This window comes from Lepus europaeus, chromosome 1 (assembly GCF_033115175.1).
Source record: "Lepus europaeus isolate LE1 chromosome 1, mLepTim1.pri, whole genome shotgun sequence".
Taxonomy (NCBI): Eukaryota; Metazoa; Chordata; class Mammalia; order Lagomorpha; family Leporidae; genus Lepus; species Lepus europaeus.
The window spans coordinates 9,563,476-9,589,607 of NC_084827.1; the positions used below are offsets into that span (position 1 = coordinate 9,563,476).

At 43.0% G+C, this 26,132-nt stretch overlaps 1 protein-coding gene across 1 annotated transcript in view; it reads left to right on the forward strand.

Annotated features, from left to right (window-relative positions):
• Positions 1 to 26,132, forward strand: part of CNTNAP2 (contactin associated protein 2) — a 1,725,059-nt gene that overhangs the window by 1,435,550 nt on the left and 263,377 nt on the right. Inside the window, exon 16 of the mRNA XM_062195064.1 lies at positions 9,670 to 9,840. Within this exon, the coding sequence (XP_062051048.1) occupies positions 9,670 to 9,840 (171 nt within the window). The remainder of the gene's footprint in view (positions 1 to 9,669; positions 9,841 to 26,132) is intronic.

Consider the following 26,132-nt stretch of genomic DNA (forward strand, 5'->3'; position numbering starts at 1 on the left):
TTGTTCACACACAGTCCCCATTCTATAATAAGGAAGCAACTCCCAGAGAGACACGCAGGTTGAAATATTTATATGGCTGGCTCCTCCCTGAAGTTTGTAATAATTATCCTTGAGGTTGCAATAGTGGAAAAGGCTTGCTGAGAGCAGCCAACTGAAATCTAAGGACAGTATCTAAACATGCAGCTCTTCATTTTGAGTTCAGCTTGCCCAGAAAAATGAGCCTTAACACCAAACAAAGCAACTCAAACCTAACCTGAATGTTCAAAAAGGTTTGATTAAAGAAGTAATTTGGTTCTATGCGTAAGGAAACCTCTACAAATAAACTGAAATCTGCATGCAAATGAAGCCATCTGGCTTATTGATAGAAATACCACCAGCCCCTAATAAACAGTGGAATTCTGATTGCATAGGACTTAAATTTTAACCTTTGGATCACTAATAATGTCCAGTGTAATCAGTCTCTTCAAAGCTGGTGTCTACATTGGAAAGTGCTTATCATTTAAAGCACAAGCTATAGATGTGCTTCTCAGTGCTATGCCAGCTCCAAGCCCATTGGTGGCCTAAGGAAAAGAGCGAGAGAATGGATAAGACCTTTTTGACAGCCAGAGCCACCTCAGGAGCCACACTCCTCACCAAACCACAGCTTAGAACACCCTCATATGGTCCTCTTCTTAGTCCAGTGAAAACCCCACCACCCGCTGTCTCCTCCCCTTTCCTAACTACTGCTCCCCCATTTGGTGGAGGAGGAAGACAGCAGGGTTGAGGCTCAGCTTTCCCTCATGCCTGTCTTTCACTCAGGCTGCTGTACAGGCAGCTGGGATAATGACCTGTTCAAAGGCAATGATTCCTGTAGTTCGTGTAACTCTACCTTCTTAGCTTCCAGTCACTCCTTTCGTTAGATTTTCAGAATTTTATTTGATGGCCACTCTCGAAAACCATCTACCACTTTACCAAGGCTCAACAATAATTCCCATTTGTGTTTCCTGAATGGAATTATTTTTAAATATCAGTGAGGAGCTGAAGGAACAGGAATCACACAGTAGGGAGCAGAAGAAAAAGGATGAACCAGTGATGGGCCGGCAGATTAAAGACGTTGCCATCATGAGCTTAGCTCTCAAGCCAACTGGGCGAGTCTTGCTGCTCCCACGAAGAGCTCTGGTGGTCAAGCAGCCTCAGAAATAGACTCAGAGCTTGTATTCTGTTCTGTCATTTAAGGAAAGAAGGCTCCTTTTCCATCCTTTCCTGCTGAGCAGTCGAGTCTTTCCTTAGAATGACTTCAAGTGATATCTAAAGCCATCCATTCGGTACTGATCTATAGCAGTTAATGATAATATAATAATAATGATGATAATAGTGTTATTGCTCAGCACTCTGCCACATGCATGCAGCTGGGGGTGAGGCTCAGAACTGCAGGAGCTGTTAGAAGTCTGGGTGAGGGGCAGTCAGATCCTCAGCTCCCTTGTCTGGCCCTGCAGGGGGCAATCCTACTCTACCCAAGCAGAGGGCAGGAGATGCACCCTCCAGACACAGGACACCAAAGAAAATGGGGCGCAACACAGAGTTAAGAAGTGCAAATCTTCACAAGGATGAACCCTCCGCTTAAGGTCCCTCCTCTCAGCTCCCAAAAGATGGGCCACCAGACATGCATCCTCATGAGGAAGCCGGGGCATTCTTGTCTCTGGAAATTAAATGATCTGTAAACCAAGCCAAACACTGAAATTTGGGCAACCTTTGTATTGTAGGGAAGTCCAGTCATCAGCAACCATGCAGACACACACACACACACACACCACCAGGCATCACAGTGCACCTTCTAGTTCATGATGAGTACCAGGCATGCATTGTGATGTCACAAACCTCTCCGAAGAAGGAGTCTACACAAACAGTCATGGGCACAGGGGATCTCAGGAGCAACAGACAATGTGGGAGGAAGAGGAAAACTTGTGAAAATTAAATTCACATTATCAGAGAGATAAGAGATGTTGCACCCAAAACACTAAAACAGAGTGTTATTTAAAAAGAAAAAATAGGGGCCGGCGCCATGGCTTAACAGGCTAATCCTCCGCCTTGCAGCGCCGGCACACCGGGTTCTAGTCCCAGTTGGGGCGCCGGATTCTATCCCGGTTGCCCCTCTTCCAGGCCAGCTCTCTGCTATGGCCCGGGAAGGCAGTGGAGGATGGCCCAAGTGCTTGGGCCCTGTACCAGCATGGGAGACCAGGAGAAGCACCTGGCTCCTGGCTTCGGATCAGCACGATGAGCCGGCCGCAGTGGCCATTGGAGGGTGAACCAACGGCAAAAAGGAAGACCTTTCTCTCTGTCTCTCTCTCACTATCCACTCTGCCTGTCAAAAAATAAATAAATTTTAAAAAAAAAAAAAAAGAAAAAATAGGACTATCCGAAAACAAGAAATAAAAATATGGTAGATAAAATTAAGACATGGCCGGTGCCATGGCTTAACAGGCTAATCCTCCACCTTGCGGCGCCAGCACACCGAGTCCTAGTCCCGGTCGGGGCACCAGATTCTATCCCAGTTGCCCCTCTTCCAGGCCAGCTCTCTGCTGTGGCCCAGGAAGGCAGTGGAGGATGGCCGAAGTCCTTGGGCCCTCCACCTGCATGGGAGACCAGGAAAAAGCACCTGGCTCCTGGCTTCGGATCAGCGCGATGCGCCGGCCATGGCGGCCACTGGAGGGTGAACCAATGGCAAAAAGGAAGACCTTTCTCTCTGTCTCTCTCTCTCACTATCCACTCTGCCTGTCAAAAAAAAAAAAAAAAAAAAAAAGACATGATGGCAGTGTTGAAAATAAAACTAAGGAGATGTCCAAGGAAGGAGAATACAAAAAAAAAAAAAAAAAAAAAAGAATGAGATGGAAAATAAGCAAGAGAAAAATAGAAATAAAGATAAATCTATAATTAGTAAGTATTTGAGAGCGGTCAAAGAATTATTGAAATTCCAGACCTGATTCTGGGCGTAAAAAAAATCCATACCTAGGCAATCATATAAAGTTTCAATTGAAAGAGTTACCAAAAAAGATCCTAAAAGCTTCCAGAGGAAAAAAAATACAAGGTCACATCCAAGGCACAGCCATCAGAAAGCATTAGCCGTCTCAGCAGCAGCTCTGACAGCCTAGCAGTTCGTTTGTAGAGTTTCGCGGTTAAGTGTGAAGGGAGACTAATGTCGCATCAGAAGAGTGAAGACTTGGCGAGTTAACCTTGAACACCCGTTTCTCAAGAAGTTATCTGAGGATGTGTTCCAGGGGAATTAGGTTATAAACCGAGGCGGAGGAGGTCATGGTGTCCTGAAACTTGGGGATATAGCACTAAAGAGTGGCCAAGGAAGTCCTGGCAACCATGGCAGGAGTTCTGAAGCCATCCAGGTCTGGAAAATACCTCCAGGGGACAACAATGTGACTGCCAGATTCTCTGGTAGGTTCAACCTGGGGAAGAACTTACAGGGAGTTCTGAGGTCATGTTAGTTTAGTGAGAATTTGTAACAGATACATAGAAAATTAAGCAAGAGAAAAGTGCATATTACTGATTCTAGAGAAAAAAATACAAAAAATCATCACTAATTACATTTTACTACCTTTCTCATTCCTGAATAATACTTATATCGCCCTAAAAATATACTGAACTCCATTATAACTGAAAATCTGGGTTTGGCTATTTGGGGAGAATGTCAAAAAAAAGTGTAGGGAGGCAGGCTTGTACACGTGTTAAATCCTCACCTAGCATTCAGAAAGGTCGATAAAGGGTTATCTAAAAGGTACAAACTGGTGAATTTTTAAATACAGAAGTATACCTTAAAGAGGTAAAACTATTAGAAGGGGGACAGGGGAGTGGGGAACAGGGAGCTGCTCTTTGCTATAGCCCTTCTAGCACCACCAGACTTTCATAACCACGTCCATGTAATAGCTTGTCAGAAATGAACATTCGACAGATAATTAAATGTTGGCCATCAGAAAACACACTTAGAAATTTTCAAGGGGGAATCCCACAGCAAATAATCATCAGTCAGAGTTGACTCGCTGTGTTGTCTCCAGCCCGTTCTCAGTCACTAGTTGGAAGTGCCTCCCTGGTCCCTCTCACCGTGCGTGATGAGCCTTGGCCATACTCAGCATGTGTTTACAAAGCTTCTCACACAACGGAGTCATGTTCAAGCTTGCAGACATTCCAGGGTCAGCCCAGCCATCGTGCCCAGCTTCCGAGGATTATTGCTGTGGCTCCAACCTTGGTCCCTGGCCCTGTCTACCTCTCTCATCATTCCGCCTCTGGTGATTGCTCCTTCCAGTCTCAGAGACTTATTTCTGTTTAGCATAATACTTTCCCTCTCAGTTTCCAACCTTGACCTCCTCGCCTGTCCACTGTGCCCAGTCCCTGCCACCTACTCTCTTTCCTTGCCGTACAGTAACTCCCTTATTTCCAACTTGGCATTCTCATAGAATGCCACTTCACCTTCCATAGCATTGACCTTGATAGCAAGTGCAAATGGCAGCTATTTCAATACCTTTCAGGTTATGAGACCATCAGTCTTGCAAATGGATGGCATTGGTCAATGAAGTCTACAGGGAATAAGAGGAATAAATTCATGTATAAGGGAAATTACAGTGTGCTAGTGGAAGCTGTCCAGTCATCAGTAGGTGCTACAGCAGCACTAACTTTTATTTATATTTATTTAGCTTCTTCAATACCCAGGTTACCATGAAGTACATTTTAGCCCATAAGGAATTTGAGTTTGGAGTAGAATTGGACACAAATGAGAGCAGCAAATACTTATTCATTGACTAAATTATTTATTCAATACTGACTATTTTCTGAAGCCAAATGTTACAGAGATGGAATAATTTTATCCCATCCTTCATGGATCTTGTGATTAGTTGAGAGCGATATAAATGATAGGAATACTTTTTATATTATGAAGTACAATGAGTACTAGCAGCAGCACTCAAGTGGTTTTGTTATAACCAAAAATTCCATCTGGACAGCAGACCAGTCAAAGGCTGCCAGGCTGGTGTGGAAGCATCCCAACTTTTCATTTATGCCCCTGTGTGCAAGTCTTTAAGTCCACACCCCATTAAGTGTGTTTATTTATAAATTCTACCCATGTGCCACTGGATTTATATACCATGCATTATAAAGTTTCACTAAAATATGTGTCTAGCCGGCGCCGTGGCTCAACAGGCTAATCCTCCGCCTTGCGGCGCCGGCACACCGGGTTCTAGTCCCGGTCAGGGCACCGATCCTGTCCCGGTTGCCCCTCTTCCAGGCCAGCTCTCTGCTGTGGCCAGGGAGTGCAGTGGAGGATGGCCCAAGTGCTTGGGCCCTGCACCCTATGGGAGACCAGGATAAGCACCTGGCTCCTGCCATCGGAACAGCGCGGTGCGCCGGCCGCAGCGCGCTACCGCGGCGGCCATTGGAGGGTGAACCAACGGCAAAAGGAAGACCTTTCTCTCTGTCTCTCTCTCTCTCTCTCTGTCCACTCTGCCTGTCAAAGAAAAAAAAATATGTGTCTAAAAGGATGAGATTTTAAAAATGAATGTAAACAGGAGCACTGATACCCTCTGCCTGGCCCCGGTGAGCTCACCCCCAGGATCTCCTTAGTAGATGACCACCAGCCAGGTCTAGAGGATAGTCCTCCCCGTTACTGGTCAAGAATCTGGATTTAATAAGCTCATGCAGAGATCTGGGGTAAGTCCAAGGAGTCATGCGATAATCTAGGCATTTCCAGAAAGATTCTTGGTACATACCATTTGCAGGAGGCATGATTTCCCTGTGATTAAGTCCACTCAAGAGACCAAATTAGATTGAAGTTGGTTAGTGAGCATAGAATTCGAACAAATGGAATCATGGTCTGTGGAGATATTTCATCAAACCAGAATGACTGATTGAACTGCCCGTCTCTTCTCCCAGGATAATTCTGTCTGAATAACCAGAGCTGGACCTCAAATAAATACTGACATGTTTTACTTTTTCTTTTCCTTTTTCCAAAATCATTTTAGACAACTGCCCTTCTGCTAATACATCACCACCCCAGAAAAATAAGAATGTACTTGATTGGATTGAGATTTTAAAATGTTAATTACATTCATGTCCTGAGGATACAGCTTAAAGAGACAGACTTGCTTTCCTTAAGGTTGAAGAATGGTTGGGGACTTTGATCTGTGCAAGCTCTTAGGATGCTAAAGGGCTCTCTCCCAGGTAGGATGAGCTCAATCCTTTTGGCTCCAGGGACTCATCTCTCTCCCTTTCCAGCTTCAAGGACCCCTGATGGGTGAGAGGGTTGCAACTTTTCATAAGATTTAGGTTTTCCAACAAAAGTCCTTCATTTTCCTCAGCTGACCAAGGTGAGGCTTATCGCCTGCCACTATGAGGTAGACCAGATGTTGAACCAGGAGGTGCCTCTCCCTGAGATGACAGCAAGTTCAATGATACTAAAGATCTTCTTTTCCAGTATTTTCCTACCCAGCATCACACAATATTTTTCTTCACAGAAAGAAACTAGCCTGTTTTTCTCCTACTGAAAGCTATGGTTTTGCAATTCTTGTTCTTGTTGCTTAAAACTACACTAAGAATTCAGGAGCCCCTAACAAATAGTCTTTTTTCCATCACCACCTCCTCACAACTTTTACCTGAAGATATTTACAGGCAGATTTTGAACCAACTTACTGTTTATGCATCCCCTGTTAAAAATCAATAGGGAAGGGCTGTGTTGTGGTGCCCCAAGTTAAGCTGCCACCTGTGACACTAGCCTCCCATATATAGGCACCAGTTTGAGTCTCAGCTGCTCGGCTTCTGATCCATCTCCCTGCTAATGTGCCTGGGAGAGCAGGAGAAGATGGCCCAAGTGCTTGGGCCCCTGACACTCACATGGAAGTCCTGGCTCCTGGCCTTTGCCTGGCCCAGCCCCAGACCATTGTGGCCAATTGGGGAGTGAACAATCAGATAGATGGAAGATATCTCTCCCCCTCTCCCCTCTCCTCTCTCCCCCTACCCCTACCCCTTCCCCTACCCCTACCTCTACCTTTCTGTAACTCTGCCTTTCAAATAAATAAAATGAATCTTGAAAAAAAGTTAAAGTTAATAGGGAGACCATTAGATTGAGACAACTTCGGAGTTTAAGGGAATACTATGATTATCTCTATGTCCATATATCCAACAATTTAGCTGAGATATACAAATTCCTTACAAATCAAAACCCAATTCCTTGTAAAAAAAAAAAAAAAGGAAATGTAAGCTTAACCAATCAGAAACCACCAACTAATCTGACTAAAGACTTTCCGCATTAACCAAATACTGCCTTTGTCTTGCTTCAACAAGAATTAAAGAATTTCTTCCCTGTCTCCCTACGGCCCTAGTGAAGCACTGACCTCGTATGGTCTGGTGCTTCCTAACTCATGATTCACCGAATGCTCAAATAAACATTAAAACTTGAATGTGCTTATCCTTTAACATGGCTTTGAGAACAAAGCCAATAGCATTAATTAAATAAGAAGGTCTTTGAATATCGCAAAATACAGAAAATTGCATGTTTAATTTTAAATTACGCCTTAAGCATAGAAGTTCCAACAGAAAGTCACTTTTATTTAAGCATAGTAGTTGAATTTAATATAGCATACATCTGAAATTTGCATAAAAGAAAAGAAAAGCTGATTTCTGTGTGAATAGAAACTAATCGAGTGAACTTGGTTCATTCATTGTGCACTTCGGATGAAAGAAATAGCAAATATTGTTCAAGAAGCATGTTTTGAGTTTGTAATTAAAGCTAAAGGCTTTAGTAATTGCTTTAAAACAGATTCATGTATTTTAGTCTTTGACTGTGATAGTAAATGAATTCAGAAATATGCACATTAAGTAGAAATTTCTCCACTGCAGTTGAGAGCCAACTCTTGGTTTCATATAAAAATCTTGGTCTGCCTTCCTAGGGGAATCTGAATGATCAGGTTTGGTGTTTTTATTTTGTTCTGTGAACTTCCTCTCTCCTGGGTACACTGACTACTCTGTGAAGCACTGGGTTGGGAGAGTGGGTACAAGGATGTGTCCCCCAGAGCTCCAGCAGGAGTGAGGCTCCTTAGCTGGGCCCATTTCATCACCATCCACCCCATAAAACAACCCCACAGGTCAGAGCTTCACCTGGAGTCCCCAGAAAGGAAGTGTTTAGGGAGGAGACACTCCCATGATGGCACCTCCCCTCGAGGGGCTTGAGCAGGAGAGGTGACAAACCACCTCGCTGGCTGCTATGCCCTTCTCCCAACTCCCCGCCTCACATGGCTTCTGTCACGTTCCTGAAATGCCTGCATGGGAAGGGGAAGGAGGCACTGGTTACTCCAAGCTCAAGGTAGAGAAGAAAGAGAGAATTCCAAAAACTCAGCTCCCGGTTTATCCTCCTGAGGTCTAGCCCAGATGCTTCTAGTACCAGACCAAAGCCACCAGTTCATATGCACAGGATCCAATCAGTCCTGTAGCATGTGCACAGCTGTACAGGAACCCCAGGAGCTTCTTCCAATTGTCACCTCTCCTGGTACTTTCTCTCAGTGTTGTTACCAGTGGAGACGGGTTTGGGCTCGGTCTTTCGCACTGAGGCAGTGAAGAATTACAGATCAGCAAATCACAGTAGGCACAGCAAAGTGCATGGAGGTAGTTTCCACAGGAGGAGCAGGATGGTGCTACTTCTAATGAGTCTAGAATGAGGCAAGGTCATCTTAATGCCAGGCTCCGTTCTCACTGCTTTGGCTGAGTTCCCATTTATCAGCATCTATTAACCTGAGCTAAGCTATAAAGTGGGTGAACTTGGGTGGCTCCCAGGTGCCCTGGGCTAGAGTATGGGCCCTTGGCTCCTCCTCTGGAGTAAGGTTTGGGGACCCCCACTCAGTCACTCATGTCTACCTGCCTGACTAGCAGCGTCAGTCCCTCCAAGGCTGCCCGTAGGCAAAACCCCAACTATCAATCTTTAATAAAATATTTTATATATAAAATAAATATTTTACATAGTCTATATAAATTTAAGCATTAATATTTAATTCCTATAACTTTGTATATTAATATTTAAAATATGTATATACATAAATAAAGTATTTTATGAACTCAGATGTATAACTTTTGCAAAGTCAAGGTTAGGTTTGTGGTGATTTAATGTAATGTGTTGAACAGGATGAAAGGAAACAAGGGTTATTGCCAGTGGAGATTTGTTAAACTCAGAAAATGGGTATGGCCATGGCAAGAGCCTCGGGTGACCACTGATGTCATAAATAAGAGTGTTAATTGTTAAAGGAACAACAGAAGTCACTGTGCACTTACTCCCCATGTAGAACCTCCATCCTTAATGAGTTGTACTATGAGAATCGACTGCAAATCTTGTTCTCAAACTGTACTCTATATGTTGTGTGTGTGTGGGTGGGTGCAAACTGTTGAAGTCTATGCTTAACATGGAGTGGGTCCTCTCTATATAAAATCAAACTAAAAATGAACCATAATGAAGGAGATGGGAGAGGGAGGTGGGATGGAGTCAGGGTGGAAGGCTGGGTATGGGGGAAAGAACCACTATATTCCTAAAGTCGTATCTATGAAAAAAACACATTCATTAAATGAAAACTTTTTTAAAAAAATAAAAATGGGTATGTGTTCTGTAACTAGCATGATCCAGATTGCATTGACCTAGTTTACTTCTTCCTACAGGGAATTATTGGAATGCCGCCTCTTTTCCAAACCCGTCATCCTACCTGCACTTCTCTACTTTCCAAGGGGAAACCAGTGCTGACATTTCCTTCTACTTCAAAACATTAACCCCCAGGGGAGTGTTTCTTGAAAATCTGGGGAAAACAGATTTCATCAAGCTGGAACTGAAATGTGAGTACCAGTTTCGTTTTGTTTTGCTTCCTAAGATTGATTGATTGATTTAAAGTCAGAGTTACAGAGAGAGAGGGAGACAGATCTTCCATCCACTGATTTATTCCGCAGATGGCTGCAATGGCCAGGGCTGAGCCAAGCCAAAGCCAGGAGCCAGGAGCTCCATCTGGGTCTTCCATGTGAGTGTAGGGGCCCAAGCACTTGGGTCATCTTCCACTGCTCTCCCAGGGGCCCAAACATTTGGACCATCTTTTGCAGCTTTTCTCAGGCCATTAGCAGGGAGCTGGATCGGAAGTGGAGCAGCTGGACACAAATTGGTGCCCATATGGCATCCCAGGTGGCAGCTCTACCTGCTACGCCACCATGCCAGCCGCTGAGTAGTTTTTTTGTCAAGGCCCAGTACCCTCTTTGTCATTCCTGGCTGGTTACATGACCCCACATGATTCAAAATGGATGGTCTTTTTGGCTGAGGAGCAGGAGGTAGTCCCTGTCCCAGGCACTGTCAAGGAAGCAGGTGCATACAGACATGCAGGCAACATTATTCGAGGGAGACCAAGGGAAGGTACTGCCCCAAGAAGATGGGAGAAAAGCTGTTTAAGGTTGTAGGCACAGCTTGAGAAAGTGCAGCATCCCTGGGATCTGGGAAGCCAAGGCTTGCCTTGCCAGGGCCCTTGTATCTTCCAAGCCTAAATTCAGCTTTAGGAATTTACAATCCACAGACTTCTAGGTTAGGCCAGTGTTTGCAAATGCCAGGCTCCATTGGCTGTTGAGACAAAATCATACTCGAAAGACACAACCGGGATCCCTGTGTCACTCAGGAATCGCAGCCTCCGGGCTGCCTCCCGCATCCAGTCTGCCCTCTTTTAACCATGTGCCTGTGTTTCTGCATCTGGTCAGAAAATGATCCCAAATCCATTTCCTAGGAGTGTCTGCTGGTTTGCTTTTTGTGGTTATAATTATGCAACATGGTCTTTTAAAAAGGGCATCTCAGATATGTCTGTTTATGCTTGAATCCTGTTGTGTTCTTTTTGAATGCTATATTATGATCGTTCAAACTTCTGAGTTAGCTTCTTGGGTTCAGATCCAAATCTTCAGGTAAATTGTTTATCTCTTTGAATCCCATTTCCCTGATCTGTGACATGGAGGTGTTTATTTGTAGAGGTCGTTATGTTGACAGGGTATTCACACAGTATTTGTTTCAGTGTCTGGAAGTTGGTATCTACCCCATCTACCCAAGCATGCTCACTGTAGATCTGATCTGAGCCAGATCTAATTAAAAGAGAGACTTAGGATATTCTAGACCCAAAATTTAAATTAATTAATTAAAACACTTGAATGAATTATGGATTTGAATGATTAAAAAGTGATTATTTTTACTCCCACCAGTTAAAATTAATGGAATCAAACTACTTTCTGACTACTGCATCAGTTGGATAATATTTTATGGCCATAAAAAGGAACCAGGCAATTCCACTTTTGAGTAATTTGGTTATCTATGAAGTTACTAGGATTCCAAACCTCCACCCCTGTTGTCTTTGTTTTATATCCTCATGTTTTGTAAAACCATAGAGGGAAGAAAGACAAATCGCATGCAGAGAGAATAGGTGTTTCTACTTAGCACTTGCATCAAAGAATTCCATGCATTTATCTATTTCCTAAATTATTAGAGGGAGACAGAGAGGTATCTTCCATCGGCTAGCTCACTCCCCAAATGCTTGCATCAGCCAAGGCTGGGCCAGGATGAAGGCAGGGTGCCCAGAATTCAATCTGGTCTCCCATGTGAGTGACAGGGACCCAACCACTTGAGCCAGCATGTGTTGCTTCCTAGGGTGTACCTTAGCAAGAAGCTGAGAACTGTGAGCTGAGCTGGGACTCAAATCAAGCGCTGCTTGGGTGTCCCAAGTAGTATGTTAAGTGCTATGCCAAGCATCCTCCCTTCGCTGATTTCTGACCATGAAAACTCATCAGAGAGATTTTCAAAGTGTTCCAGGCTCTTCCACAATATGAAAACTTTGTGGCAGAGGTTGTATCATTGCTTCATGTTGTCAAATGGCTTGCTCTGGCAAAAATAAATGAGATATGCAAAGCACAAATTTGAAGCTCCTCAGCTCTCCTCAAAGTCCCCTGGACCTGCTAATAACCACGCAGGGTGAAAACACCCTTTTCAGATCCCCTAAATGGCAGGCCCCAGATGCCCTGACTATGGGTCATCTATAGGGCATCCAAGAAGTCTAACTGGAGTGGGGCAAGGGGGCAGATGTCTACATTTGAGAAACACTTCTTCAGTGTCAGCACCAAGCAGCGCTCCTCTGAGGAACATGGAGAAAAACCCCCTGGATGGAGGCTCGCTGCTGTCTCATGGATCACCTACTTTTCAGCCCGACTCCTCTCTGTCAGGGTTCCTGGGGCAGTGAGTAGAGAACCCGCTCAGGCCCATTCCTCTCTTTCCCTGAAGTCTGTGTATTCCTAACAGTTGTCACAGCCGCTGTGGCTCCCAGAGGGGTGAGAGAAAAGTGGTTCCTGAAGCCAGACTTTGGGAAACCATCTCTGGGTTTTTTTTTCCCCTTTAACTTGTTAAGCTTTCTGATCACTGTCTGATAGGAATTCAAGTTTTGTTTCTTTGCATGTGTCTCAAAGGAATTTTGTCACAGTTCATGCTTATGTATTGCTTTCTGGAATAACAGACCTGTTAATTAACTACATTGTGCCCTCTGTCAAGACTGGAAGATTCTTGATTCAGAAAACAATGAGTCAGGGTACAGTAAATTAATGAGATACCATCATCATTTTTTGTGCAAGTAGAAACACACAGAAGATACAATTAAGGCAATGTTACTCTTTAGCATGCTTATACGGTAAGATTTAACTGTATTTTACTTATTTACTGCTCACATTTATTCATTTAATGAGTATTTACTGAATGTCAACTGTGTCCCAGCGTTGTGCTGGGCACAGAGGGACCAGAGATACTCAAGTCCAGCATGGGTTCTCTCTCTCAAAGATCTTTGTTTGTTCTGGGAAGCAGGCAAGTAAGTCAGAAGTTATGATCATAGTAAAAGTGGCTCAGCTTTGTTCAGACTGTTGTGTCTCAGGTCTCGCTCCAGGCATTTTGCATAAATCATCTCACTCTGCATCACCCTGTGGAGTGGGCACTACAATTCATATCTCCATTTCACAAAGGAGACAACTGAGGTACAGGGGAAGTTAGATGCCTGATGAAAGTCACACAGCTTAGAAGTGACCTCGAACATTTTTTTATCTGTCCCAGAGTCATTGTTCTTAACATTAAACCACACTGTCTCCCAGAGCAGACAGTGAGAGAGTGGCTGAGAGCACCAAGAGGGAATATTTAAACCTGATTGGAGTGAACAAGGAGCACTTTCCAGGGAATAGAGTGCTTTAATTAAATTTTGATGGATGAGCAGGAGTCAGTTAGGTAAAGAGGTGAAGGAAGAACTGGAATTGGGAAGAAAAGAATATTTCAGGATAATATCAAATGAGTGAAAGTGTCAGAAAGTACACCATAGGGCTCAGGAAGAAACAGGTGCACAAACACCCTCCTGCATGGGCAAGGGACGGAACTGGAACTAGAAATCCAGGCAGGGTCAAGCCCTTGGTGCACTCTCTGTGGGGAAGCAGTTGCCCTGACGTGACCTTGAGAGCTGTGTGGTAAGCCAAGGCATGGCATGATCAGCTTTTCATTCACCAGAGAATAGACTGGAAGGCAGACAAGGAGCAAAGTGGAGCTTGTATTACCCTAGCTGCAGAATGAATGGAAGGAGAGGAGGACAGCCATGAAGGTTATGGATATGAGAGATGCTAAGATAGATTCCACAGATTTTAAACACAACAGTCATGATGATAAGTAGAAGGAAAGGGTCTAGAAAAAGGCTACTGTTTCTGGTTTTCATGCTGTGTTAATGAGACACCTTTCATGAAAGAATATATCATTCAAGGGCAAAATACCAACTGTCTGGTGCATGCTTGGAGCTGTAGGACTACCCAACCAAGTGGGAGCTTAATACTCAAGTCAGGAGCACCCCAGAGAGACCCAAGTTAAAATACAATTTGGGGGTCATCATCACTTAAAAAATAATCAGGAAATGATCATTTGGCCTCCTCATCACGAGTGAAATGGCCTAAAACAAATGGGTAGAGAGGAATAAACTATTCAAGAATGAAAGCCAAATCCAAGTAATAGAAGGAGGCAAAACAGCTTGTAGTAGACTGACAGAGAAGTAGGAAGGCAACAGCATCCCAGAGACCAAACAAAAGAGGAATTTCAAGAAGGTTAAAGAAGTGTTAGCTACTGCTGGAAGATCAACCACACAAGCAGGACATAGCAAACTTGAGTTTCACCTGCAGAAGTCACTGTCAGAAATGAGGCAGTCACTGGAGTGAGTGGTAGTCAATCAGCTGAAGGACTGGTGATCAAAATGAACACAAGCAATATGATGAAAGGTGGAAGGGCCTTTCATGGTTGGTGAAATTTTGGATGAATTACATGGATAAACTGGCCATGCAAGCAGGATTCTAGGTCGTATAGAAAGGCTGTGGAGAAAGTCACCACACTGGATGGTCAGTGTTGACTAATCATCCATGCTGCTGTTGAGACCTCTATGATGATGCCAAGAAATGAGGTGAACAAACTCCTGTGAGCCAGAGGCTGCTGTCAGAAGACAACAGCAACAGAAATGGGGAGAGAGTGTGTCACAGGAAGACACATTGCTGAATGCAGACTCTGGTAGTTAACATGGTAGAAGTACTGAGAACTGAAGAGCAGACCAGCGTCTCTCCAGCTCCAAAAGTAGAGGCCACTGGGAAAGGGGTAGTGTTCCTGGTAGTTACACATCTGGGTCTCCGTAAGTGGACTGCGGAGAAAGGACATGCTTGCAGGTGTTTGATGGTAAATAGTAGTCATAGGGTCTTATTTATTTAACAATTCAAAAGAGATTTCAGAGGAAATTTGTGATGGGGATTTGGTGGAGTGAATTTTGAAGGGAATGCTCCCCAAATAGGCAATGTTCAGGTAAAGCAACCAAAAGCCTATTCTAATATTTTTTGCATAAGCCTCCATATTGGCCAAGTTTGAGCTTTTTCCGATGTCAGGATGACTCAGGAAATTCTGCACTTAGCAGCCATATCTCCCTCCACAAAAAGCGTCATGCAGTAAACTCACGTCCTACTAATCTTAGGAAAGGTATTAAGGGAAAACTTTCATTTCCAAGATGTGGTCTTATGCAATACACAGGCTCAAGAAATCCCAGAAGAAAATGTTCCCAAACATATGAAAACTGATGAATCAGAAGAATTGAACTAATGGCAATTTATCCTCCACTATTTCAGAATTGGAGCAACTTTTATCTAAAGGAGATTCACTCATGTAAAGGTCGGGAAAGTCTGATTCACCTTACTGGGCTGTTGTGCTGTCACACTGTTACTTGGCATATTTTTTTTTAAATATCATGAGTTTTTATTAATTCAAATCAGGTATTAACACCTGGAATTTCCCTTCTAATTATCCAAGCCAATTTAGGTTATCAGTATGAATCTGGGAAATGTTTTAGTGTCCTGCTATTTTGCAAGTCAAATCATGGTTTCCATTTGTACTCAATATTTTGGATCTGAAGCATGATTCTGGCTGGGATATTACTATAAATAAGAAAAACAAGAGCAGGACTCTAAACGGACTGACCCAAGACCAGTGCCTGAACCTCTCCAGACTTTTTCATGTTCACTTGTAAAGTAAAATGGTTGGATGAGATAATTTTTAAGTTCTCTTCCAGCATTAACAATTCCACAAACCTGTCAGAGACTATTAGAATCAAGCGTGCTTTATCTTCTAGTTCTGAGTGCACTCATAATGAAGCAGCACCTTAGCGTCTCATGCCGTGGCAGGCTGTGTTCTTAATGACGGGGAGAGTGCTTTGCAAGAACAAGACACATCTGCTTTAAATATTTGAACCAACATACACTTTTGAAATAAATATAATCATGAGATTTCCTAAAATTATTGACACCTCCTGGTGAACTCTAATTAAGAATCCATCAGAATGGCTCGTAGGTGCCTCGCACTCAATATATCAAAACCAAAGTACATTTTCTTCACCCAAAATCCTCTCCCGTGCTCACCAGTTTGGTTAATGTCATCACCATCTTCTTCACTGTCCTGATTAGAAAGCTCAGAATTACACTTTGCATTTCACTGGCTTTCCCAAATAGCATAGACTGTTTATCTGGATAGAACACTATATTCTTCCTATGGAGAAATGCTAGTCTTGTAAGTCATGATAGCATACAATCCCACAGAAAGCACCAAGCTTGGCTAGACACACACACACACACACACACACCCCAGATGGCACATATGAGGAAATTTCAATGAGTTTATGGAAAGTGGAATTAAAAGATAAGATATATAAATTTTATAACTCAATGTAAGCTCCATCAAGTTCGATACACGTTTGAAAGTGGTGATTACCGATTATTTGGTGCGTTTTAAAGAACTGGGGCTCCTCAGAACTTAACTAAATCAATGTGGTCTTTTTTACATTATTAACTAAAGAAAACTGGGCGTGCTTTAAAGTTGTTTTTTTTTTAAGGTTAGAAAACAAAGAGAAGTCAGAAGGAGCCAAAACAGAACTGTAATGTAGATGCCTATTGATTCCCATGAAAAGTCTTACAATATTGCTCTTATTTGATGAGAAGAGGGAGCAGGAGAATTGTTGTGGTGAAGGAGTCTCGGTGAAGCTTTCCTGGGTGTTTTTATGACAAAGCTTTGGCTAATTTTCTCGAAACATTTTCCTCATCAGCAGGTGTTTTTTTGTTTTTGACAGGCAGAGTGGACAGTGAGAGAGAGAGAGAGACAGAGAGAAAGGTCTTCCTTTGCCATTGGTCCACCCTCCAATGGCCGCTGCGGCCGGCTCATCACGCTGATTCGAAGCCAGGAGCCAGGTGCTTCTCCTGGTCTCCCATGGGGTGCAGGGCCCAAGCACTTGGGCCATCCTCCACTGCACTCCCTGGCCACAGCAGAGAGCTGGCCTGGAAGAGGGGCAACCGGGACAGAACTCAGTGCCCTGACCGGGACTAGAACCCGGTGTGCTGGCGCCACAGGTGGAGGATTAGCCTGTTGAGCCACGGCGCAGGCCTCATCAGCAGGTGTTATTCTTTGGCTCTCCAGGCTTTTGGGGAGTGAAGCAATGGATGGAAGATATTCTCTCTCTCCCTCTCCCCCTCCCCCTCGAGAGCAGGACATTCTCTCCCTCCCTCCCTCTCTCTCCCTCCCTCCCTCTCTCTCTCTCCCTCCCTCTCCCTCCCTCTCTCTCATCTTTCTCCCTCCCTCCCTCTCCCATCTCTCAGAAAAAAAGAAAGGTAAGGAAGAACTTTAAAAGTCCGAAAGCAAAGTTCTTGATCATTTCCAAAACTTGCCATGATGTTTCTTCTGGTCTGCTTTTGCTCTGAATGGACCACACCTGCCTGGCGGTGGCTGCTACTTTGTGCTTTCTCTTCAAGATCACATGGGTAAAGCCTATGCTTCGTCTCCTGTTCTGATTCTCCGAAGCAGTACCTCAGGATCTGGATCGCTCTGGTTTCAGATTTCCATTGAAAGCTCTGCTCTTTATCCGAAGTTGAACGGGGTGCAGCCATGTTGGCACCCAGCAAACAGGAAGTTTGCTCCATTCTAATTTTTCAGTCAGAATTATGTAAACTGGACCAGATGAGATGTCTGTGGTGCCAGCTATTGTTTCCACTCTTCATTGCCCATGCTCTTCAATTAGACCTTGAACGAGGTTGTTTACTTGAAAATTAATGTGAATTACCTGCTGCTGTAGGCTTCATCTTCACCATCATCATATCCTTTTTAAAAATAAGTTACCCATTTGCGAACTGCTTATTCTGGGGGGGAGAGTTGTTGTCTCATGAACCTCTCCTAAAACATTAATAAGTTCACCATCCTTCCAAGATAAATTTGATGTTTGTTCTTTAATTTTACAAATTTCGGGTTGCTCTAAGGAGCTCTCTTCAAAGTGATGTGTTATCTTCCTTAATGTGTCAAACTAGATCCTGTTCAGACATGTTGTGACAAATTACTGTGAGTTTTATTTTGGCACAAAACATTTTGAAATCCACGCACAGTTTTTTCATAATGCTCATGTTCCATGAACTTTCTTAAGACCTCATGTAGATGCAAAGATAATGAAATCTGCCCAGTCATCTTCTCTCTATCTCCTATGAGAGCGTAGCTAATTGAAATCTCTGGACTCTTGATTCAGACAGGTCCATGATTTGTCTCTCTAACCCCAGTTCCTCTCTTGACGTCTGTGCTCCCCAGTGAGGCCAAATTTCCACAGATATCCTTTTACTCCTTTCCTTTCTGTATTAGTCAGTTTTTCATTACGACAACAAAATTCCTGAAGCAGACCAAATCTATAAAAAAGGAAGATTATTTAGCTCCCAGTTTGGAGGGTTCAAGGGCATGGCACCACCCTCACCTCAGCTCCGGTGAGGAACCTCTTGGTTCTATCCTACCATGGTGGAGCACATGCAGAAGGAAGAATCATGTATAGAAACAAGAAACCAGAGATGGTCTGGATCTCCCAACATATTCCAAGGCTGCACCCCCAATTGACCCAGCGGGCACCAACTCCCAAAGGTCCCACCACTTCCCACTGCCCCCACCCTGGGGACTAAGCTCCCAACACAGGAACCCTGGGGGACAGACGCAGACTACAGCCACACCACAGCATTCCCAGCCCACAATCATGCTCAATGTCTTACAAGACAAAATGCAAATGCTTAAACTTAATAAGAGATTTTAGGCATCAGCTTTTCAGTTTTCTTTCTACTCTGTACAGTCATTGCCCTTCACCCAGCAGCACTTGCTCCTGAGCTTCAGACACTTCCAAATACTGGTATTCCCTGGAAAACACTCACCTTCCCTGAAGACTCACTGAGTCTTCGCTTATTCTCAAATTTTCCCCCCTCACTGAAATTCTGCCCACAAAAAAAAAATTATTTCATTTTTTATTTAAAATATAAAACATAATAAATAAGCAGATAGCTTTATTTTTCTAAAAACACACCACCAAAATTTCAGGACAATTAATTCTGGTGCACTGCCTAAGAAGAGTAGGCATCCTTGTTTTTAAAACATCTATTTATTTATTTTTTGTTTGAGCCAGAGAGATCTTTCATCTGTTGGGTCACTCCCAAACTATCCACAACAGTCAGGGCTGGGCAAGGCCAATGCCAGGAGCCAAGAACTCCATTTAGATCTCCCCCAAGGATGGCAGGTGTTGCAGTTGATTTCTCCACAATGTTGCAGTGGGTTCGTTTCTGAGAGGAGCAGCGTGGTGGGGGCAAGAGGCGCGGAGTCAACACACAGACCCTGGGAGTCGGGTGAAAGCAGGCTCGAGGCGAGCAGCCTGCAGACTCGTTTATTACAGTTGGTACAACAGCTTATATAGCCAAGACCAGCCAATCTGGTCAAGGGGCGGTCTATACCCCAACCAATCACAGCCTGTTGCCAGGCAGTTTCCACAGCCATCCAATCACAGCCTGTTGCCAGGCAGTTTCCAAAGCCAGGTGGGTTTCAAAGCCATTCCTGAGTAACTGATGCTCGCTTGCCAGTGGCCATCTTGGCATGGCCTTCTCATTCCATTACAGGCAGGGATTTATGCATTTAAACCATCATTTGCTGCCTCCCAGGATGTGTTAGCAGGAAGCTAGATCAGAAGTGCTGGATCCAAACTTGAAACCACTCTCCAGTATGAGATGTGGGCATCCACAGGAGGAGCCTCCCGCTCTGTGCCACAGCGCTGGCCCAAGGCATCCTAATTAAGTAGCATCTTCACATAGTGTTTGTTTGCTTGAATAATGTGTAAGCTGTACACCATCACCATAGAGAAATGCAGAAATTTCTTAATAATATTTTTTTCTGATGAGAGGCCACCAAATCTTTCCCTTCAAAAAGATGTCACTTTAAAATGTCAAAAAGACCATCAACAAGAGTTTGCCTGCTGAAGACTAGTTGGAAGACAGCAGACCTCCAAAGGGGGAAAAGAAATCAAAGAAGTTTTAATTCACACATTCTGAGACAGAGATGGGAGAAAGATTGTGCTATTATTGCACTCCAATAAACAAATGGTGTAGTGAGGAAAGCAAACATACATATGTGAAATTTGAGTTATAATAAGTTCAGAGACCTACCACCTGCTTTCCAGGAGCTAACAGCTCAATATTTTCATAAAAACAATGCTTCAAGAAACGAGTTGCTGCCATAGACAGTCAGTGTGGTTACTAGCACTAGAGAATTGATTGAGTCAAAGATGACGCTAGGGACCAATTACTTCAAAGCCAGTTAAGAGAAAAAGAAGTAGATATAATAAATCAGTGAGTAGAGCTATATTTAAATGTAGTTGAGTGACTGGAGTAAATTACTTGAATAACTCAAAACCAAAGGAAATGTCAGCCAAAAACAACTCTAAGTACAGCAGTCCTGGGTTTCTACAAACCAGCAGACAAGCATCACGTCACTAAAACCATGCAAGAAAACAGTTGCCAACTGGATGTCCACTGGAAAGCTTAGAAAAAAACATTTTTTTACAAATGAAAAATTCAGAGATTTGTCTCTTTCAGGGCACATGTTGCTGAAATGACAAGATCGTTTTTAATAGCAATTAAGACAGAACTTTGAGGAGGGAAGGAGAAAGAAAAGCTTACCTGAAATCTTACGAGGGATTAGGATGGTAGCTGAGATGTAGTCTTCTTCGATACTATCAGAAGATGACCTGTTTCTATTTCTATCGAACTCCTGGTTTGTCTTTTCTTTTTTCATTTTCTAGTTTAAATCCTTTGCAACTTATAAGGAGACTGTGTCCTAGAAGTGTCTGAGCTGGTTGTTCAGAACCTGGAATGTATTTTCCTATACACACATCATTGACTGTGGCATTCATATTTTGTACCTACCAAAGGAGCTTTGTTGTTGTTTTTAAACATTGCTGTTTTTAAGTGCTGTCTCAATGGCACAGGCCAACTTGAAGTTTTTGGGTCCTGAGGTCTGGAGGTCATTTAAATAGAATAGAAATGTTGAAGACCAAAGGGAATTGTCTCCCATGTTTCTGAATGTCAAGCCTGTCCATGATACACTTAACAGAAAACAATTTCATTTGCCTTTATGTTATTCAAAGCACAGCCCTGTAATATTGGGGCAGCTCAGACATGCACAGGAGCATGCACCTGTCTAAAAGCTGCCCACAGGGCTTCCAGCCACTTCTCTGGGCTCTATATCAGTGAATTGGAGAATTCCACTAATTAACTCAAATACATGTAATGTTGCAATCTACCGTTTTTAAAAATATTACAATGTTCTGACACAGAACTGAGAATTAGACATCACAATCCATCCCTTTAAAATTCCAGTGACCCAAGAAGGAAGATCTTCTGGTCAATTTTTTTTTAATTTTTTTTTTTTTTTTTTTGGCAGGCAGAGTTAGAGAGAGACAGAGAGAAAGGTCTTCCTTTCCCGTTGGTTCACCCCCCCAGATGGCCGCTACAGCCAGCGTGCTGCAGCCAGTGCACTGCACCGATCCGAAACCAGGAGCCAGGTGCTTCTCCTGGTCTCCCATGTGGGTGCAGGGCCCAAGCACTTGGGCCATCCTCCACTGCTTTCTGGGGCCACTGCAGAGAGCTGGACTGGAAGAGGAGCAACCAAGACAGAATCCTGCGCCCTGTCCGGGACAAGAAAACGGGGTACTGGCGCCGCAGGCGGAGGATTAGCCTAGTGAGCCTCGGTGCCGGCCAATTTTCTTTAATTCTTATAAATAAACAAAATAATTTGAAAAGGTTGTAAGAGAGAGAATTACCAATAAGATGTATTCTTGTTTAAGATAAGATAAGCTGCTGTAACAAATGAGACCCCAAATGTGAGCTGCTGTATAACAATCTAATGTGCCTACTGCTCCTGGTCCGTGTAAATAGTTCACATGATAGCGATCCAGGCTCTTTTGTCTGAGATTCCATCATCTCCAATAGCCTGGGAGCATCTGATTCCAGTTTGTAGTGAAGGAGAAAATGGGAGAGCATTCCCTCTTCTTAACCACTTTGATCCAGAAAAGACACACGTGCCTTTTCTCTTATTCCATTGGTGAGGACTGCTCACTTGGCTCCACCCAGAGCACTGCACCCTAATTGGGCCTTATACGATGTGTATATGTATTGAAGCATCACATAGTGCCCCTCATAATATGTACAATTTTTATATGCTGAGATAAAGGCATTTTTCCAGAGAGAAAACAATGTAGGCAAATACAAGTAGAGGAGGTGAATCGTGGAGCAGGCAAGCTGTTGAAAACCATACTGCTGAAGCCCAAGGACCATTGAGGTGTTTTCCTATACAGAAATGATCCACCTCGTATCTGTGCTACAGTTTGACAAAGGAAAGGGAGCTGGATGTAAGTCCTCAGAGGAAATGATCCATTTCACTTGCTGTTGTGGACGATGTTAAAGTGATCAAATTTGGTTTTCTGCATCTCTGAATTTGATTGCTCTGATGAGAACTGAGGGGGAATGCCAAATGACTTCGAGTGAAGAGTGGTTGATATTTAGTATTCTGCAGGGTCTTGCTGGGTAAGTGCAACCAGAGCCAATGAATAATAGAAACAGTATATATCTGTCAAGTGTAATTATAACACTGAATTATGCTCATCTCGCATTCAGATTCCTGTATACATTAGCTTAAACATCAGAACATGCTGGCACTTCAGACCTGTGAGGATTTCACTTTGAAAAATAGCATGCCCTCATTTTTTAACCATTTTAACCAGGAAAAAAATCCACATCTTGTTCAAAATTATTTTGTGGTAAATTTTGACCACGTTTTTGTTGAAGGAAGAATTTTTCTATGTAGTTTTAAATTCCCTCTAATTATCTATATTTAAATGAAATCTCATTTTCCACATTTTGATTAACTAATCCCCCTAATTAACCACTTGATAAAATTATAGAATAGAGTTGCTTGAAATGTCAGCAATCTTTTTAAAATAAAAGTGGAGATTATCATATTGTAACATTAAAATTATACAAATATTGTTTACTACTGAATGATTCAAAAATCCAGAGATGCAAAAAAGATACAAATATGAGCCACTAATCCATCTTCTAACATCCTTAAATTACCATATTGGTGTCTACAACTCCAAATATTTTCTATGCATTTATGTATTTTTTATAAAAATGAGATCATATGTTACATTCTGTTTTGTAACCTACTTTTCCATATAATATTTTAGAAACATATTTCCAAGTCAATATTTTTGAAACTCTGCAGTACTTATGCTTTTTAACTGAAGGCAAAGACCAAATCAGAATCCCCAAGAAGACATTTATAGTTTGAAAATTTATAATTTTATATTTGAAGACAGACCCTACAAAAATGAATTCATTGTTTTTTGTAATACAATCAATAGAATGTAAAACCAAATAAACTATTTTATTGGCTGGTGTGATATTGATCTGGGATTTGCTGGGGTTTCTTATATTACCTATTTGCTTCCTACATGGGGTGGCAGATCAGTGTAGGTAGGGGATATTGAGATAGCGTTGTCATCAAGTGGGAACATGAAATAAAAGCAATCATGAAATACAGGGCTTAACTGCCACGTGTTCGTTTAACCAACTACACCCCATGGTTGGGTTGAACCTTTGAATAGATTTTCACACAGTCTGATCTGACTGCCTGTTGCTAATTCTCCATCACACCCCATCATGTGATGGCATTTGTGTTAATTTAGTGTGAGGTGGCTATTGCTTTCTGAGTCTTGAGCACATCCCAAAGCCTCCAGCAGTAGAGCAGGCTTGAGTGATGACCCCAGAGGACTTCATCTGGACCGGCCAAGCAAGAGCAGCAGGAGACTCACTAACAGATGGCCCTGTTCCCAATGCTGTTCCCATTCAGCCACCTTGCTGGATGCCAAACCATCCCAAGGCAGAGGCTGATGATCGGCTTATGCCAACTGCTCTAAAGAGAAACCATGTTCCCTTAGTTCACTAAATCACAAACGTTGCCCAAAAGGACTTGCACATGTTTGTATGTGTGGTTTTAAGGAAGGAAAAATACTTACTTGTGCAATATATATAGGAAATTTTAATTCAATTGATATAGATAGAAACAAAGGGAAAAGAAGAATACTTGTGATGAATCACTATCATTATTTAACATTATCCATTTGCAGAAGAGTGCTTTATTCAAGTAAGAGGTGGTGGGCATGACCAACAGGACTGCCGTGAAGATTTCTGTACTTTTCAGACTTGGAAATATGTGACTTCAAGTGTTGGAGGGATGACTCTAGCTAGGCTTGGTCCAGATGCTTGTCACCATGAGAGAAAATTAAAGGAAGAGATATAGATAAAGTTGATCAGGAAAGCAAGATTTACTTACAGGCAAAAGTACATACCCAAGGAATAAGTGCAGGTAAGGTTAAGAAAAAAAGGGCTGCAGTCAACAAGGTTCAGGGCCATCCTTACACTATTTGAAGGTGTAGAGGGTAGTGTTTTGGGTGAGGCTTAATTGAATATTCAAATGAGGCAGATTGGGAGTGAGGCTTGAGTACTGCCCACTTCCATGCCCCTTTTTGGAAATATTCCAAGGGTACCAGAATTAGGTACGTAACGGGAGTGAGAGTTCCAGCCATGGTAACTTCACTACAATAACATTAGAGTGACCTAAAGGTCATCCTGGGGACACAGCCGGCAGCCATACTGGATATTTTTAGCTGGTGCCAGTTCTAATGGGGGAGGGTAATAGGACCCCTGGCACCTGTGGTCTGCCTGGAAGGGGTGGAGTTTTGCCAGTGTACATGGGCCTGTAGCACATATGGGGCTACAGCCAGGTGTTATCAGTCCTCAGCTCCTATTTGCTACCAACCTCCCTGCCCACATCACAAAGGTCTACTGATTTCTCTGCAACTTTAACACAGCAACTATCCTAGGATACCTTTAACCCGGAGACCCTAAGCTGTATTTGTAATATTCAACCCTTAGATTCCTCATTGCTAATATTCATTACTAAGTGGAAGATAGAGAATAAAGTAGTTGTAGCTAGAGAAAAACCAATAAAATTAGACCAGCTATGCCTGTTTTGCAAAGATTCCAAGGCAAAAGGAATGCTTATAGAAGTCTTTCACACTTTCAAAAGCTTATTCTCTAAAAAGGAGATTGATTCTCCTTCCTCTCATATGTCTCTCCACTCCCACCCAAGGTTCCTGTCAACCTGGCGGGACGATTTCACCCTTTCTCCACTCTCTGTCCAATCGTGAAAATGCATGGTAGCTGAAGTGCATCTGGTGTAGTGGTGGAAAACAGAACAGATCTCTTCTTATATTCTGAATCCACAGCATGTAGGACATAGTTCTTCATTCAGCACTTTAAAATTTTCATTAGCGAGGTCTTATTTGAAGTTATTCCAAGGTGGCATTGAAAGGACTTGCTAGACAGAGATCATTTGCTACAAAACAAAGAAAAGCATGCCTGTGATGTGACCTGTATTTGGGCAGAAACTCAGTCCACAGTGACCTGGAAAGGGACATCTCCTTGGCTGCCTCACCTCTGAAGTCTCACCCTTTCATCCTGCAATCCTGTCTGGTATTTCCTCATTATCAGTGTCCCCAGCAAGACAGCCATCCATAGCTCAGTTGTTTAGAAGTTATAATTGATTAATTGGCCAATATGTTGTCACCATATAAGCTTCAGATTAGTCCAAGTTACAACTTGTCAGCCTTTTTATTACCCCAGTTCAAACTCTCTCAGCCTCCAGCTGTACAAATCTGACCTCCTGCAAGCCTCAGATCCCACCATCTCTTCTTGAATTCAAAGTCACATATCTTGATAAACCTGCTCTCTGACATCACCCGAAACCAGCCACAGAAATCACCCCTGGTGCTCCACCAAAGCCCATTTCCTTCAATGAGTTTTTCTCACTTAGCTGTAAAACCTGGATATGGACAAAAAAAATAGCTCCTTTGACACCCATCCACCTCCTCAATGTGCCTTCTCTTCATCTCCGGAGAATCCTAATGCATCCAGTTTCAAGGTCTCTGTAAAGTAGTTTCTGTGTGTCCTTTCGTCACGAGTACCCTGTCCCCGGAGTCAGCATCTGGGACTTCCATCTTCTCTCCACGCTGGGCACTCTCCCCCCAGGGCAGGAGTCCGTCTCTGTTCATTCCAACCATGAGGGTATTGAAAATGCAATTCCATGACCTACATGAGGCACAGGGTGTTGTTTCAATCCATGTATC